The following is an 18,999-nucleotide window of genomic DNA, read 5'->3' on the forward strand; positions in this document are numbered from 1 at the left end:
CTCTCTTGACTAGTGAGGTCTGGCCTCCAGACAACCTGCCATCCTCCCTTCTCCAGACTATCTCTGGAGACCTTCTCCCTTTCCTGAATTCCCTCATCAACTCATCCCTCACCACTGGCACTGCGTCCCCTCAAGAAACCAACACTGACGTCAACTATAGACCTGTATCCTTTTCATTCCAAAACACTTGAGGATGCTGTCTCTGAACAACTTTCATCTCAGAATGATCTTCTTGACCTTAACCAGTCAGGCTTCAAGACGGGTAACTAAACCGAGACTGCTCTTCTCTTTGTCACGGAGGCTCTCCGCACTGCCAAAGCTGACTCTCTCTCCTCTCATCCTCCTACATCTATACGTTGCCTTCAACACCCTGAACCATCAGATCCTCCTCTCCGCCCTCTTAGGGCTGGGCATCTCAGGCTCTGCACACTCCTGTCTCCTGTATGGCATCCAACCTAGCAGGTCTCTCCTACCAGGTGACCTGGAGAGGAGCTGTGTATGCCCCACGTACTCTCACTACTGGTGTCCCCAGGGCTCGGTTCTAGTCCCTCTTCACTTCTCACCAAGTCAGTCATATCCTCACATGGTCTCTCCTATCATTGCTATGCGGGTGACACCCAACTTGGATGTCGGAACTGCTCTTCCTCGGGGGGGGAATGCCTTCTCGCTCAAATACCTCTCCATCACTGTTGACAACTCCAGTGTCACCCTCCCAGAGTGCAAAGAACTTTAACGTAACCCTGGACAACACCCTGTCGTTCTCTGCAAACATCAAAGCAGTGACTCGTTCCTGCAGGTTCATGTTCTACAACATCAGTAGAGTACGACCCGACCTCACACAGGAAGAGGAACATCCGTAGAGTACGACCCTACCTCTCACAGGAAGTGGCACAGGTTCCTAATCCAGGCATTTGTCTTCTCCCGTCTGGACTACTAAAACTCGCTGTTGGCTGGGTTCCCAGCCTGCGCCATCAAACCCTGAAACTGATGCAGAACGCTGCAGCGCTCTTGGTTTTCAACCTTCCCAGGTTCTGTAACCTCGTTCCTGCGCACACTCCACACAACCAAGACCGTGGTGCTTACCGACATAACAACGAGAGGAACTGCCCCTCCCTACCTTCAGACTAAGCTCAAACCCTACACCCCAACCTGAGCATTCCGTTCTGCCACCTCAGGTCTCTTGACCCTCCAGCCCAGTCCAAGCTCTTCTCTGTCCCGGCAGCCCAATGTTGGAACCAGCTTCTCCCTGAAGCTAGGACAGCACAGTCTCTGCCCATCTCCCCGAAAACATCTGAAACCCTACCTCTTCAAACAGTATCTTAAATAATCCTCCTCATCGCGACCCCCCCTCCCTCAAATCAAAAACTAACAACCAGCATTTGATAGATACGTTATTGATGAAAAATGGACTTTCTATGCCTGTGATATGTAGTTGTCCCACCTCGCCTATTTTAAGATGAATGTACTAAGTCACTCCGGATAAGAGCGTCTGCTAAAAGACTAAAAAGCCAAATGTATCATACTGCTATAGTGTGTGCGCCCAGTGGCTGACCATGTTTGACGGTCCCCAGGCCTCCCTCCTTCATGAGCGGTCCTATGAGCTCCAGCCGGCTCTGCATGTGCTGGTTGATGTGTTGTGTCCAGTAGCCGTCACACTGGTGCAGCCTGCGGAGGAGCTGCACCGTGGCCTCCAGCAGTACTGTGGTGCGGGGGGAACACAGTGGTTCGCCAGGCAGCAGGTCACTGGGCATGCCTCTCATCTGGAGGTCACACAGTGCCACCTAGGGGTAGAGCAGGGTAGTGGTGGGTCCTACTTTAGACCATTGAAAGCAGACTGATAGCATTATGCTTGTAACTTAGTAACTTCAAAATGTTACATAGACATCTACCTTGTATTAAAAGAGCCAATTAAAGACACACACACACACACACACACACACACACACACACACACACACACACACACACACACACACACACACACACACACACACACACACACACACACACACACACACACACACACACACACACACACACACACACCTTCTCTCCAGGGTTGCTGCTGTAGAATAACACACAAGGGTACAACTCCGTGGCCTCCACACCTTCAAAAGCCAACTTAGGCTCCTGTCAACAAGACACAATATTAGGCATGTCCTAATGATATTCAGACGAATATCCTATGCCTGCCAGCAACAAATGTCATGGAAATCGACAAAAAGTATTTTATTGTATCGTAATAATAAATAATAATAATAATAAACTGAATTTAATTGGCTTGAATTGAATTCCTTTCCTCCCCAGGCTGTAAAGTATACAGACCTTGTTGTTCTTGGCAAAAGAGATGGTTCTAGCCTCCATGTCCAGGATGCAGGTGATGGTGTCTCCTGAGTGAAAGATGGCAGGGCCCGGCCCAGCTCCCCTCCGTGGTACAGACTACCGCTGTAGGCCCGGTACAGCCACATGTCTGTGGTGGTGCGGTGGTTGTAATCCCGGATGGGCCAGCGAGACACTCCGATACAAGTGCCCTCGTTCCCTTTGTTCTCCTTGGTGATGTTGAACTGGAGGAGGGCGATGAAGAAGTGGAATTAGGAGGATACAATGTTGCCCGATTTCAGGATTTAGGCAACTTAACGTGTGTTTTAATCATTGACATTGTAGTCAAACTGTACAGAATCACTTATCTACAAATCACCTTGCATCCTAAATACTTATACTCAGTATGATCAGTATGAGCTCAGAGCACTAACCAGGGTAGTGGGTGACCACCCTGCAGAATGTATGACTGACTGTACCAGTAGCGTCCCATATATTTTTTATTTTTATATTTAAGCCTGCCCCCACATTGACTCTGACTACCCCCTGTATATGCCTACATTGACTCTGTACCAGTACCCCTGTATATAGCCTCCACATTGACTCTGTACCAGTACCCCCTGTATATAGCCTCCACATTGACTCTGTACCAGTACCCCTGTATATAGCCTCCACATTGACTCTGTACCAGTACCCCCTGTATATAGCCTCCACATTGACTCTTGACTCTGTACCAGTACCCCCTGTATATATTGACTCTCCACATTGACTGACTCTGTACCCCTACCCCCTGTATATAGCCTCCACATTGACTCTGTACCAGTACCCCTGTATATAGCCTCCACATTGACTCTGTACCCCTACCCCCTGTATATAGCCTCCACATTGACTCTGTACCAGTACCCCTGTATATAGCCTCCACATTGACTCTGACTCTGCCTCCACATTGACTCCCTACCCCTGTATATAGCCTCCACATTGATTGACTCTGTACCAGTACCCCCCTGTATATAGCCTCCACATTGACTCTGTACCCCTACCCCCTACCAGTACCCCCTGTATATAGCCTCCACATTGACTCTGTACCAGTACCCCCTGTATATAGCCTCCACATTGACTCTGTACCAGTACCCCTGTATATAGCCTCCACATTGACTCTGTACCAGTACCCCCTGTATATAGCCTCCACATTGACTCTGTACCAGTACCCCCTGTATATAGCCTCCACATTGACTCTGTACCAGTACCCCTGTATATAGCCTCCACATTGACTCTGTACCAGTACCCCCTGTATATAGCCTCCACATTGACTCTGTACCAGTACCCCTGTATATAGCCTCCACATTGACTCTGTACCAGTACCCCCTGTATATAGCCTCCACATTGACTCTGTACCAGTACCCCCTGTATATAGCCTCCACATTGACTCTGTACCAGTAGTACCCCTGTATATAGCCTCCACATTGACTCTGTACCAGTACCCCCTGTATATAGCCTCCACATTGACTCTGTACCAGTACCCCCTGTATATAGCCTCCACATTGACTCTGACTCTACCAGTACCCCCTGTATATAGCCTCCACATTGACTCTGTACCAGTACCCCTGTATATAGCCTCCACATTGACTCTGTACCAGTACCCCCTGTATATAGCCTCCACATTGACTCTGTACCAGTACCCCCTGTATATAGCCTCCACATTGACTCTGTACCAGTACCCCCTGTATATAGCCTCCACATTGACTCTGTACCAGTACCCCCTGTATATAGCCTCCACATTGACTCTGTACCAGTACCCCCTGTATATAGCCTCCACATTGACTCTGTACCAGTACCCCCTGTATATAGCCTCCACATTGACTAGCCTCCACATTGACTCTGTACCCCTACCCCCTGTATATAGCCTCCACATTGACTCTGTACCCCAGTACCCCCTGTATATAGCCTCCACATTGACTCTGTACCAGTACCCCCTGTATATAGCCTCCACATTGACTCTGTACCAGTACCCCCTGTATATAGCCTCCACATTGACTCTGTACCAGTACCCCCTGTATATAGCCTCCACATTGACTCTGTACCAGTACCCCCTGTATATAGCCTCCACATTGACTCTGTACCAGTACCCCCTGTATATAGCCTCCACATTGTTATTTTACTGCTGCTCTTTGATTATTTGTTACTTTTTTTCTTAAAGCATTGTTGGTTAAGAGCTTGTAAGTAAGAATGACACGTTGTATTCTGTGCATCTGACAAATCAAATTTAATTTGATTTTTGATTAGCGATTCTGTGCCTCAAATCAAATTTAATTTGATTTTTGATTAGCGATTCTGTGCCTCACCTTGAACCTAAAATACTACTACTAGTCAGTACGATCCAGATTAGAGATGCTGTGCCTCACCTAACTAGTACAGACAGTCTACAGTCCATAAAAAGCAGCCTGAGGTGATGAAGTGGCAAGGAGGTAGCGACGAGGCCGTACACCTTCCCTTCTGAGCCATCTTATATTATCCTGTACATTTTCCTCATTAAATAAAGTAGTTTAATACCTCCCCCTTACCTTCCATATGAAGCAGCCAGAGTTGATGGCTGTGGTGGCGAGGCCGTACCCCTTCCCTCCTGAGCCATGAGACAGGACGTTGCCGCTCTCCAACGAGCAGCAGATCAGCTTGTAGGGGTCAAAGGAGAAGTCTCCAATAGGAATAGACTCATCTTCACTTCCTGGGTCCTAGAACACAGCATGAACATGTATACCATTTAGCATACGCTTTTATCCTAAGTGACTTAGAGTAGGTTCCTGACCCGCGACCTCACAGGGCCGTTCCTGACCCGCGACCTCACAGGGCCGTTCCTGACCCGCGACCTCACAGGGCCGTTCCTGACCCGCGACCTCACAGGGCCGTTCCTGACCCGCGACCTCACAGGGCCGTTCCTGACCCGCGACCTCACAGGGCCGTTCCTGACCCGCGACCTCACAGGGCCGTTCCTGACCCGCGACCTCACAGGGCCGTTCCTGACCCACGACCTTACAGTAGGTTCCTAACCCCACGACCTTACAGGGACGTTCCTGACCCACGACCTTACAGGGATGTTCCTGACCCACGAGCTTATAGTAATTTCATGACCCACGACCATTAAGCTACCAACTGAGATGCACAGGACCACATTACTCAAACTCAACAAACACCACACCAAGTTCATAAAATGTCCATGATATTGTAACTGTGAATACCCTGTTGGAGCTCTCTGCTGTTTTCTCTTGGTTCTTCTTCACAGCTAAAGGCTCCTCCCACATACACACTGAGAGAAGCCCAAACAGCTGATCAACTATCTGAAAAGGGGAGGGAGGGGAAAAATGGAAGAGGAGAAAACAAGTAAGTTCCATGTTTTATAACTGGTAGGTACAGAGAGACAATAGAATACTCTGTGGTCTTTATCAGACAGAGACAGTAGACTACTCTGTGGTCTTTATCAGACAGAGACAGTAGAATACTCTGTGGTCTTTATCAGACAGAGACAGTAGAATACTCTGTGGTCTTTATCAGACAGAGACAGTAGACTACTCTGTGGTCTTTATCAGACAGACAGAGACAGTAGACTACTCTGTGGTCTTTATCAGACAGACAGAGACAGTAGACTACTCTGTGGTCTTTATCAGACAGAGACAGTAGAATACTCTGTGGTCTTTATCAGACAGAGACAGTAGAATACTCTGTGGTCTTTATCAGACAGAGACAGTAGAATACTCTGTGGTCTTTATCAGACAGAGACAGTAGAATACTCTGTGGTCTTTATCAGACAGACAGAGACAGTAGACTACTCTGTGGTCTTTATCAGACAGAGACAGTAGACTACTCTGTGGTCTTTATCAGACAGAGACAGTAGACTACTCTGTGGTCTTTATCAGACAGAGACAGTAGACTACTCTGTGGTCTTTATCAGACAGAGACAGTAGACTACTCTGTGGTCTTTATCAGACAGAGACAGTAGACTACTCTGTGGTCTTTATCAGACAGAGACAGTAGACTACTCTGTGGTCTCAGACAGACAGAGACAGTAGACTACTCTGTGGTCTCAGACAGACAGTAGAATACTCTGTGGTCTCAGACAGACAGAGACAGTAGACTACTCTGTGGTCTCAGACAGACAGAGACAGTAGACTACTCTGTGGTCTCAGACAGACAGAGACAGTAGACTACTCTGTGGTCTCAGACAGACAGTAGACTACTCTGTGGTCTCAGACAGACAGTAGAATACTCTGTGGTCTCAGACAGAGACAATAGAATACTCTGTGGTCTCAGACAGACAGAGACAGTAGAATACTCTGTGGTCTCAGACAGACAGTAGAATACTCTGTGGTCTTAATCAGACAGAGACAGTAGAATACTCTGTGGTCTTTATCAGACAGAGACAGTAGACTACTCTGGTCTCAGACAGACAGAGCCAGTAGACTACTCTGTGGTCTTTATCAGACAGACAGAGACAGTAGAATACTCAGTGGTCTCAGACAGACAGAGACAGTAGACTACTCTGTGGTCTTTATCAGACAGAGACAGTAGACTACTCTGTGGTCTCAGACAGACAGAGACAATAGAATACGCTGTGGTCTCAGACAGACAGTAGAATAGTCTGTGGTCTCAGACAGACAGAAACAATAGAATATTCTGTGGTCCCAGACAGACAGAGACAGTACAATACTCTGTGGTCTTTATCAGACAGAGACAGTACAATAATCTGTGGTCTCAGACAGACAGAGACAGTAGACTAATATGTGGTCTCACCTGTTCAATCTGTGCTGTATCAGAACAGGCCGGTAACAGACCTTCCAGAATGTGGAAGGCTAACAGTTTGGTTCTCAAGTTCCGGAATCGTGGAGAACCTAATAGAAAGGTCACATCTCCATTTCAAGCAGGTGATCAAGTTATATTTAATAAACATTTTAAAAGGGGATACAAGTGCAGAGACATGACACATCCCCACAATCTTCTGCATTACAATTTTCCGCAGTGTAAAGAGAAACGGAACGGAGTTGTTGACTGCGTTCAGCCCTTACCAGAAGAGCACTTGTGTGAGATGATGGTCATGAGTGGATCGATCCACTTGATGAAGGCAGAGACTCTCTTGGTCACCCTTAGCGACAGGATACGCCTCAGGAATACCAAGAAGTCAGCGAGCTGAGACTCAATGACCCTACTGCTCCGCACCATCTCCATCCCTACAGAGAAATGTAAACTGTGAAGGTTCATCCCACCTGACATTATGTCCACTCCAGCTAACATCTCATACTGGGCCACAACAATGGCGTTCATAAGGAACAGTGAATACTTTAAAAAAATGTTTTACTCAGAACAAACACACATTAAAGTCATAACCAGCCTACTCTACATGACAAATAGGTCATCTCCCCCTATGTGGCCATGGAATTTAAAGGCCTAAGTACAAGTAAGTATTTCCCCCTCTAACGTTGGCTCACCCTCTATCCGGATCCTCTTGGTGGAGGTGTCCTGGTCTGCTTCCTCTGTTGCCGTGTTCTCCAGCGCCTCCTGCTGGTGGACCATGTGTAACAGACTCTGGAGCTGCTCACACATCACATCCAGCAGGGCCTGAGACACGTCCAGAGGCAGGGAGTCCTCACACGAACTGGGGGACAGAACACACACACACACACACACACACACACACACACACACACACACACACACACACACACACACACACACACACACACACACACACACACCAGTTAAGCGGGAGGTAGTCTAGAGGTTAGAGAAGCCAGGTCTGCAACTAGAAGGTCGCTGGTTAAATAAATACATCTGGTGGGATTCTAAATATCCTAGATGTCATATCCTGCTGTTGTGCACTAAACAAGGCAGCTATATAACGATCAGCGTTGGCCAGCATCTCCAGCAGGCCAGCTCGACACCTCCACTCGGCAGCATTCTCACCTGGCGTCCTAGTTCCTTTCCTCATCCCTGTCGAGTCTACTCACCTAGCAGCGATGGCCAGTATCTGCAGTAGCCGGGCACAGGCCAGTTTTACGGCCCCATTCAGCAGCATGCTTCCTGACACAGAGGCTACCAGCCAGCGCTGGTTCATCAGAACACACGTGTTGTCTGTCAGCAACGACAGGATCTCCAGGATGCCAGACTTACAGACCACCACCAGATCTACTGGCTGGTAGTGGAAATTCAAGGCAAACACTGTGGCCAACAGCAGAGGCTGGTAGGAGCCTGAGAAAGAGAGAGGGAATACACACAACAACAAAAAAAAGAGTTCAAGTCTGGGTGGAAACACTGCTAGCCTGATCCCAGACCTGTTTATGCCGTGGAGGCAACTCCTATGAACGAGATGGTAAGACATCACAAACATATCTGGGATCAGGCTAGAGAAAATCCCTGTCAGGGATGGATTTATGAATGTACGGAAGCAGACCCTGGAGTCATGTTACTGTAGCCAGATCTGTTTGTGCCGTCTTGCCAACGGCCAAAAGAGTTGGCCATCCGGGAAACAAACAGATCTTGAACCAGTCTAAAGTAAATGTGTTCTATAATATATTTGGACCCCAACCTGTCTGTTCCCTCTCCGTGAGGACCTTCTGTCTCAGGACACGGACCACCTGCTGGTAGAGGGTGTGGGCAGCAGACTGCAGCTCTCTCTGGGTAAACATAGACGCCGACTGGGTCCCAGACTGGGGACAGAAATACAATCGGCGTAACATTAAAATACTACACGATCAACTTGAAATGACGATTGTCACCCGGCAGAAGTAGATCTCAGCAGTATTTAGCGCGTGCCAGTGAGTCTCATCCTTGTCAGCACACAGGACAGACCTACTTTTCTACATGTGATGGGTCCCCTTCCTTAACGCAGTGTTCATACTACCAGCGTCAACGTTTTAGAATGCATTTTATTTTACCTTTATTTAACCAGGCAAGTCAGTTAAGAACTAATTCTTATTTACAATGACAGCCTAGGAACAGTGGGTTAACTGCCTTGTTCAGAGATGCAGAACGACAGATTTTTACCTTGTCAGCTCTGGGATTCGATCCAGCAACCTTTCTGGCTGGCTCAACGCTCGAACCACTAGACTACCTGCTGACCCAGCTTGTTTGTGTTTGCTCAAGTAATTACTATCTACTACTATGGTGCATGTCCCTGTGCAGTGATGATATGTAACTGAATTTACAGTGTAGTGGTTCATCTGGTCTAACTCACAGTGTAGTGGTTCATCTGGTCTAACTCACAGTGTAGTGGTTCATCTGGTCTAACTCACAGTGTAGTGGTTCATCTGGTCTAACTCACAGTGTAGTGGTTCATCTGGTCTAACTCACCGTGTAGTGGTTCATCTGGTCTAACTCACAGTGTAGTGGTTCATCTGGTCTAACTCACAGTGTAGTGGTTCATCTGGTCTAACTCACAGTGTAGTGGTTCATCTGGTCTAACTCACAGTGTAGTGGTTCATCTGGTCTAACTCACAGTGTAGTGGTACATCTGGTCGTTGTCTCCAGACTGGCAGCCTGTGATAGGTGTCCCCAGTCCGAAGCAGCCAGACAGGAACTGCAGTTGAACAGATTGTAACAAGCCAGGGAACCGCAAGGGGGGAGAGGAGCCTGAACCACTACTCTTCTCCTCCATCTCAGACAGGAAGGAAGAGATCTGGCACAACGCCTCTAGACGGACCTGAGCACAAGAGAAGCATAGTGTTTTACTAGCATTATTGTAACCCTCCATGTTGAACGAACGGACGACTACGGTTGTTTTGTAAAAGAGAATGTGCTCTCAATAAATTGTTAAAATAAATAGTCTTTGATAATGATTCTACAATGCTTCAGCAGGGAGAATAGCCCCTCCACTAGCGCAGTCACTAAAAATAAGGTATTTAGTATCTAGGGCTGGAAATTGCCAGGGACCTTACGATATATCAAAAATACTTAGGTACCGATATGTATTGCATTTCTCACAATTCTATGTTTTTTTTTCGGTACAAAGTATGTATTACAATTTAAATCGCTCACTAAGTCTGCTGCAGAGAAACAAGATAGAGCATGGAGTTTTGATCAGCATGGAGTTTTGATCAGCATGGAGTTTTGATCAGCATGGAGTTTTGATCAGCATGGAGTTTTGATCAGCATGGAGTTTTGATCAGCATGGAGTTTTGATCAGCATGGAGTTTTGATCAGCATGGAGTTTTGATCAGCATGGAGTTTTGATCAGCATGGAGTTTTGATCAGCATGGAGTTTTGATCAGCATGGAGTTTTGATCAGCCATGGAGTTTTGATCAGCCATGGAGTTTTGATCAGCATGGAGTTTTGATCAGCATGGAGTTTTGATCAGCATGGAGTTTTGATCAGCATGGAGTTTTGATCAGCATGGAGTTTTGATCAGCATGGAGTTTTGATCAGCATGGAGTTTTGATCAGCATGGAGTTTTGATCAGCATGGAGTTTTGATCAGCATGGAGTTTTGATCAGCCATGGAGTTTTGATCAGCCATGGAGTTTTGATCAGCCATGGAGTTTTGATCAGCCATGGAGTTTTGATCAGCATGGAGTTTTGATCAGCCATGGAGTTTTGATCAGCCATGGAGTTTTGATCAGCCATGGAGTTTTGATCAGCATGGAGTTTTGATCAGCATGGAGTTTTGATCAGCATGGAGTTTTGATCAGCATGGAGTTTTGATCAGCATGGAGTTTTGATCAGCATGGAGTTTTGATCAGCATGGAGTTTTGATCAGCCATGGAATTAAAAGTGCTGAAAACATATTAGCTCGCTATTTATAAACAAGATGGAAAACAAGCAATGGGATGAGAAATAGTGGCGTTGGTAAAGCCGACTAGCTCTAGCAAACGCTGCCTACAGTAGTTTTATTTATTCTTTTTTACTAATTGTTTACTTGCAGACAAATATCAATAATAATATTGTCCCAAAATAATATTGCGATGTGTAACTGTATGGGTTTTTATGAATACTTACCTCTGCCCTCTGCTGTTGTTGGTACATGGCCAACGTGATGGCCTTGGGGTCTGCCTGGCTGCCTGCCTCTCTCTCCAGTAACGAGGAGGGTGGGGTCGGACGGAGCAGGCTCCCACACAGGAAGTGGAAGACCTGGCTGAGCACGCTGGACGAGCTGCCCGCCCCGCCCTGGCACATGGAGCTGGTGGTGGGGCTGATGCACTGGCGTAGCCGCTCCCACGCATCCTTCATGATGCCCAGGGAACACAGTGGTAGACCTGAGGGAGGGTCAGAGGTCAGGGGTTATAATAGTTGACCTCTCATCCAATCAATCAATCAAATGTGGTTATAAAGCCCTTTCTACATCCTCAGTTGTCCCAAAGTGCTTTACAGAAACTGGGCCTAGACCTCTCATTCCATCTTCTATTGTGTGTGACTGTACTTCCTGGATTGATAGTTAGATCATATTCGGTGAGTGATTTAGTACCCATTCTATTCTTGGAGTTTCTGGACTGGCCTGCAGATGGTTTTCTACTGCCCAAGGTGAATCTGCTCTGTTCGGCCTTTGGGCTGAGTAGGGAATCTGTAGATGAAGTTGATTTCCTGTAGAAAGCAGACCAGTAATTTATAGTAGATTAAAAAACAACGAATACTAGGGCTAATGTACTGAAATACACACACAAACCCCACCCACAACCCACACATTGACACCAATACCCAAACCCACCACCCCACCCACGACACACACCCCACTCCTTCCCCCCATCCACAGACCCACTCACCTGGCTCCAGTGCTCTCCGCCTGCCCTGTCTCTTCACTCTGTTCCTGCCACGCGGGCCGGACCCCCAAGAGGAGAAACACACAGCGGGACACAACCAGGTGACAGGCTACAGGGAATGACATGCCCTCTTCAGACCCCCTCCGCCACTCCCAGCCCTGCGTGTTAGGGGGCTCTCTTTCTGGGGTACCGGGGCTCTCTGTGCTGCTGGGGAGGGTGGAGGTCCCGGAAGACTCGTAGACAGTCTCGTTCTGCTGTAGCTGCATGGCCTCCCGCGTGGCCAGGAAGCACTGGAGAACCTCTATTTGGCAAACAGGGATGGGGAGATTTAGGTAGGAGAGTGTGTGTGTACTACACTTCAAAATCATCATGCGACAAACAAAGACCAAGGACATGGCCCAGTTTACCCGGCAGGTACATACTGCTGATGCTGGGTGTGTCCTCCTCTGGCCCCTCCTCCTGGTTGTGTTCTGCAGTCGTGGGGAGGAACTGCCCTCCCTGGTGAGTCCCGTGACCTCCACTGTGACCCCCCAGCTCAGGGTCCTGATCTTTCCCCCGGTCCGCCTGCTGCTCCCTACCAGAGGGACCCGGTTCCTGCCGGTCCTGCCCACTGGGACTCTGGAAGGAATAGAAGAGACAGTATGAGACAGTTACATGAGACAGTGACATGGGACAGCATGAGACAGTTACATGAGAGACAGTACGAGACAGTTACATGAGAGACAGTACGAGACAGTTACATGAGAGACAGTACGAGACAGTTACATGAGAGACAGTGACATGAGACAGCATGAGACAGTTACATGAGAGACAGTTACATGAGAGACAGTACGAGACAGTTACATGAGAGACAGTGACATGAGACAGCATGAGACAGTTACATGAGAGACAGTGACATGAGAGACAGTTACATGAGAGACAGTTACATGAGACAGCATGAGACAGTTACATGAGAGACAGCATGAGACAGTTACATGAGACAGTGAAATGGGACAGCATGAGACAGTTACATGAGAGACAGTATGAGACAGTGACATGAGAGACAGTGACATGAGAGACAGTGACATGAGAGACAGTGACATGAGAGACAGTGACATGAGAGACAGCATGAGACAGTGACATGAGAGACAGTGACATGAGAGACAGCATGAGACAGTGACATGAGAGACAGCATGAGACAGTGACATGAGAGACAGCATGAGACAGTTACATGAGAGACAGCATGAGACAGTTACATGAGAGACAGCATGAGACAGTTACATGAGAGACAGCATGAGACAGTTACATGAGAGACAGCATGAGACAGTTACATGAGAGACAGCATGAGACAGTTACATGAGAGACAGCATGAGACAGTTACATGAGAGACAGCATGAGACAGTTACATGAGAGACAGCATGAGACAGTTACATGAGAGACAGCATGAGACAGTTACATGAGAGACAGCATGAGACAGTTACATGAGAGACAGCATGAGACAGTTACATGAGAGACAGCATGAGACAGTTACATGAGAGACAGCATGAGACAGTTACATGAGAGACAGCATGAGACAGTTACATGAGAGACAGCATGAGACAGTTACATGAGAGACAGCATGAGACAGTTACATGAGAGACAGCATGAGACAGTTACATGAGAGACAGCATGAGACAGTTACATGAGAGACAGCATGAGACAGTTACGAGAGACAGCTCTTCAGGTTGAATGGAGATATCATTCAGAAAACTGTCTTGACATTAAGTCAAATCAAATGTTAATAGTCACATTTCACCTTATTGTGAAATGCTTGCTTACAAGCCCCTAACCAATAATGCAGTTACAAAAATATGAATAAGAAATAAAAGTAACAAGTAGTTCAAGTGCAGCAGTACAATAACAAAAATAACAATAGCGAGACTATTTACAGGAGGGAGAGGTTGAGGGAGAGGTTGTTGTCCTGGCACCACATGGCCAGGTCTCTGACCTCCTCCCTATAGGCTGTCTCGTTGTTGATCAGGCCTACCACTGTGGTGTCATCGGCAAACTTAATGAAGTTGTTGGAGTCATGCCTGGCCGTGCAGTCATGAGTGAACAGGGAGTACAGGAGGGGACTGAGCACGCATCCCTGAGGGGCCCATGTGTTGAGGATCACCGTGGTGGATGTGTTGTTACCTACACTTACCACTTGGGTGCGTCCCGTCAGGAAGTCCAGGATCCAGGTGCAGAGGGAGGTGTTTAGTCCCAGGGTTCTTAGCTTAGTGATGAGCTTTGATGTCACTATGGTGTTGAATGCTAAGCTGCAGTCAATGAAAAACATTATCACATAGGTGTTCCTTTGTCCAGGTGGGAAAGGGCAGTGTGGAGTGCAATAGAGATTGCATCATCTGTGGATCTGTTAGGGTGTTATGCTAATTGGAGTGGGTCTAGGTTTTCTGGGATAATGGTGTTGATGTGAGCCAAGGCCAGCCTTTCAAAGCACTTCATGGCTACAGACGTAAGTGCTATGGGTCGGTAGACATTTAGGCAGGTTACCTTAGTGTTCTTGGGCACAGGGACTATGGTGATCTGCTTAAAACATCTTGGTATTACAGACTCGGACAGGGAGTGAAGACACTTGTCATTGAAGACATTTGCCAGTTGGTCAGCGCATGCTCGCAGTACACGTCCTGGTAATCCGTCTGGCCCTGCGGCCTTGTGAATGTTGACCTGTTTGAAGGTCTTACTCACATCGACTTCGGAGAGCGTGATCACACAGTCTTCCGGGAACAGCTAATGCTCTCATGCATGTTTCAGTGTTTTTTGCCTCGAAGCGAGCATAGAAGTAATTTATCTGGTAGGCTCATGTCACTGGGCAGCTCTCGGCTGTGCTTCCCTTTGTAGTCTGTAATGGTTTGCAAGCTCTGCCACATGCGACGAGCATCCGAGCCGGTGTAGTACGATTCGATCTTAGTCCTTATTGACACTTTGCCTGTTTGATGGTTCGTCAGAGGACATGGCGGGTCTCGCTCCTTGAAAGCGGCAGCACCTCCCTTTAGCTCAGTGTGGATGTTGCTTGTAATCCATGGCTTCTGGTTGGGGTACGTACGGTCACTGTGGGGACGATGTCATTGATGCACTTACTGATGAAGCCAATGACTGATGTGGTGTACTCCTCAATGCCATAGGAAGAATCCTGGCTAACAGTCCTGCACATCTGTCCAGTAGCTATCTGTTCCTGGGTAATACCGGTTTGCTGTTAGCTAGGGCCTGTGTGTTGGCTGTAGTCCTACCTGTTAGCCAGGGCCTGTGTGTTGGCTGTAGTCCTACCTGTTAGCCAGGGCCTGTGTGTTGGCTGTAGTCCTACCTGTTAGCCAGGGCCTGTGTGTTGGCTGTCGTTCTACCTGTTAGCCAGGGCGTGTGTGTTGGCTGTAGTCCTACCTGTTAGCCAGGGCCTGTGTGTTGGCTGTCGTTCTACCTGTTAGCCAGGGCGTGTGTGTTGGCTGTAGTCCTACCTGTTAGCCAGGGCCTGTGTGTTGGCTGTCGTTCTACCTGTTTGCTAGGGCCTGTGTGTTGGCTGTAGTCCTACCTGTTTGCTGTTAGCCAGGGCCTGTGTGTTGGCTGTAGTTCTACCTGTTAGCCAGGGCGTGTGTGTTGGCTGTAGTCCTACCTGTTAGCCAGGGCCTGTGTGTTGGCTGTAGTTCTACCTGTTAGCCAGGGCCTGCTTGTTGGCTGTAGTCCTACCTGTTTGCTAGGGCCTATGTGTTGGCTGTAGTCCTACCTGTTTACTGTTATCCAGGGCCTGTGTGTTGGCTGTAGTCCTACCTGTTTGCTAGGGCCTGTGTGTTGGCTGTAGTCCTACCTGTTTACTGTTATCCAGGGCCTGTGTGTTGGCTGTAGTCCTACCTGTTTGCTAGGGCCTGTGTGTTGGCTGTAGTCCTACCTGTTTACTGTTATCCAGGGCCTGTGTGTTGGCTGTAGTCCTACCTGTTTGCTAGGGCCTGTGTGTTGGCTGTAGTCCTACCTGTTTACTGTTATCCAGGGCCTGTGTGTTGGCTGCAGTCACTGGAGAGTCTTTGTGTGCCAGCAGAGCACTCCTGATCTTATACACCATCTCATAGATCTCTATCAGCATCTCACACGGCTCGTACCTGACAAGGAGAAGAGGTATTACGTAATGATACATCATTCTCCCGGCACACACAATACACATTGAAGGACTGGAGCCATTTCATCTGCTCTAGAGACCCATGTTGGATACATCTCATAAAATATCCAGCCACAGATTGAAATGAAGTCAGAAATGGGTCAAATGTAGGGTTTCAGTACCTGAGAATTAAAGGGATACATTGGTATTTTGGCAACGAGGCCCTTTGTCTACTTCCCCAGAGTCAGATGAACTAATGGATGCGATTAGTATGTCTCTGTGTCCAGTATGAAGGAAGATAGAGGTCGTTTGGTGAGCCAAAGCTAACTAGCATTAGCTCAATGACTGGAAGTCTATGGGGATCGACTAACATTCTGGAAGATACCTATAATCTCCCAGTCATTGTGCTAACGCTAGCCAGCAATTGGGCTAGCGTGAGTTAGCAACGCAGAGACATAAAATTGGTATCCACGAGAGCATCTGACTCTGGGGAAGTAGACAAATGGCTTCATTGCCAAAATCCTGAAGTATCCCTTTAAGAAAAACCTGCATCTCTGTATTTGAAAATCCTATCACAGTTTATTTAAGCAGCTCCACTCACTTGTCCTGCCAGTAGGCCTCATCCTGTAGCCCTGTGTGTTTGAGGAGAGCAGCCAGGCTGCAGCGACACGCCGTCTCTAACAGAGAGTCACCCGAGGGACCGCTGTTATCCCAGTCTGCCAAGGTTATAACACAGAACGGTTTATTCAAAACCACAACGCCACAAATGACCTACGACCTCTCTAAATCACGACCTACGACCTCTCTAAGTCTCAAAAAGGTATTGGGTTGATGGTGACTTCAGCATCATATTCAGGATAACTCTAAAATACTGATTTTATAATCTGATAAAGCGTCCTTCCTCTGGAAACAACACACTTTATGAATAGCCCCTCACAGTCACTGAAGTCATTATCACCCACACAGGATGTCACAGTGTTACTGTGTGTGTGTGTGTGTGTGCATGCGAATGTGCATGCATCTGTGTGTGTGTGTGTGTGTGTGTGTGTGTGTGTGTGTGTGTGTGTGTGTGTGTGTGTGTGTGTGTGTGTGTGTGAGTACATGCGAATGTGCATGCATCTGTGTGTATGTGTGTGCGTGTGCGTGTGCGTGTGTATGTGCGTGCGTGTGTGTGAGTACATGCGAATGTGCATGCATCTGTGTATGTATGTATGTATGTATGTATGTATGTATGTATGTATGTATGTATGTATGTATGTATGTATGTATGTATGTATGTATGTATGTATGTATGTATGTATGTATGTATGTATGTATGTATGTATGTATGTATGTATGTATGTATGTGTGTGTGTGTGTGTGTGTGTGTGTGTGTGTGTGTGTGTGTGTGTGTGTGTGTGTGTGTGTGTGTGTGTGTGCGTGCATCTGTCTCCTCTTAGCCCTACCCCTGCTGATGGCGTACTCCTTCATCTTCCTCCACAGGCCTCCGGCAGGCTCCCTAGACGATCCTAGAGCCAGCTCCATCAACATGCTGTTCTCCTCGCTCAAACACAGGTCTGCCAGCTTGGCATCAGGACAACCAAGCAGCACTGCCTCGGTGAGCCACGCTGTGCTGGAGTCTGCAGGGACAGACACACAATAACACAGGCATTTATTATTACAATGAAAAGCCTGACGAAGGCCTTCGGGGCGAAATTCTGCACTCAATAAACTGTAGAAGAACTCAACACTGTGTGGACACGTATTTGTCTCAATATGACTTTTTCTTTACCCTGTTACCTGCAAGTTACTGGCTGAGGGGACAATACTGGTAATACTACCATGGTGAGGAGTTGAAAGAAGAATTTGGGGTGGCGGGTAGCCTAGTGGTTATCCATAACGTTGGGCCTGTAAGCCGAAAGATCGCTGGATCGAATCCCCGAGCTGACAAGGCAAAGATCTGTCGTTCTGCCCCTGAACGAGGCAGTTAACCTACTGTTCCCCGGTAGGCTGTCATTGTAAATAACAATTTGTTCTTAATTGACGTGCCTAGTTAAATAAAATACATTTTAAAAATACAACCTAAACCCCCCACAACTAGTTTATTTTCTAATCTACGTAATCTATGTACTTGACCAGGATTTTTTAAACATTTATTTTACCTTTATTTAACAAGGCAAGTCAGTTAAGAACAAATTCTTATTTTCAATGATGGCCTGGGAACAGTGGGTTAACTGCCTGTTCAGAGGCAGAACGACAGATTTGTACCATGTCAGCTCGGGGGTTTGAACTTGCAACCTTCTGGTTACTAGTCCAACGCTCTAACCACTAGGCTACCCTGCCGACTTGAGATTGAACGGATGCTGGTCATCATAGTTGGCGTGTGTCATGTCATAGAAATATAATTACTAGAACAAACATTCCCATACAGGTCAATGTTTGTGTGTGTGTCATTACACACCCAGTTGTTCAAAGTCCATCTCCAGTCCGTTCCTGAGGAGAGGGTTACACAGCCAGTATTCTGATGTCCTCTCTTGGACAGAGGGGGGCGGTCCCTGCAGCATCCCGCCCAGGCAGCGTCCAATCGCCAGCGCCACAGATCTCTCCAGGTCCAGAAGCCACACCCATCCGTCGTCCTCCGCCCCTCCGTGGCTAGGACCTGCCCTTTCAGCGTCATCTGGAAGCACAGAATGAATCCATAACATCATGACACTAAGGAGCTGCTGGACTCTGCGACATGTTCTACTTCCATGCAGCAATCATCTTAAAATCAGACATTCTGTTAACACACAAAAAGTTATTTCCCTTCCTGTTTATTAAATGATCTCCATCTTTCTTCCTGTCTCTCAGTGTCCCATCAGA

At 47.5% G+C, this 18,999-nt stretch overlaps 1 protein-coding gene across 1 annotated transcript in view; it reads right to left on the bottom strand.

Annotated features, from left to right (window-relative positions):
* The window catches only part of LOC123999859 (probable E3 ubiquitin-protein ligase HERC1), a 107,674-nt gene that overhangs the window by 56,825 nt on the left and 31,850 nt on the right, over positions 1-18,999 (bottom strand). Inside the window, 20 exon segments of the mRNA XM_046305867.1 lie at positions 1,553-1,781; positions 2,047-2,130; positions 2,326-2,393; positions 2,396-2,564; positions 4,881-5,048; positions 5,553-5,651; positions 7,102-7,199; positions 7,374-7,535; positions 7,794-7,960; positions 8,313-8,553; positions 8,891-9,011; positions 9,800-10,003; positions 11,296-11,552; positions 11,762-11,877; positions 12,057-12,354; positions 12,461-12,671; positions 16,036-16,162; positions 16,760-16,874; positions 17,604-17,777; positions 18,599-18,814. Coding sequence (XP_046161823.1) covers positions 1,553-1,781; positions 2,047-2,130; positions 2,326-2,393; positions 2,396-2,564; positions 4,881-5,048; positions 5,553-5,651; positions 7,102-7,199; positions 7,374-7,535; positions 7,794-7,960; positions 8,313-8,553; positions 8,891-9,011; positions 9,800-10,003; positions 11,296-11,552; positions 11,762-11,877; positions 12,057-12,354; positions 12,461-12,671; positions 16,036-16,162; positions 16,760-16,874; positions 17,604-17,777; positions 18,599-18,814 — 3,324 coding nt within the window.

Source organism: Oncorhynchus gorbuscha, linkage group LG16, assembly GCF_021184085.1.
Source record: "Oncorhynchus gorbuscha isolate QuinsamMale2020 ecotype Even-year linkage group LG16, OgorEven_v1.0, whole genome shotgun sequence".
NCBI lineage: Eukaryota > Metazoa > Chordata > Actinopteri > Salmoniformes > Salmonidae > Oncorhynchus > Oncorhynchus gorbuscha.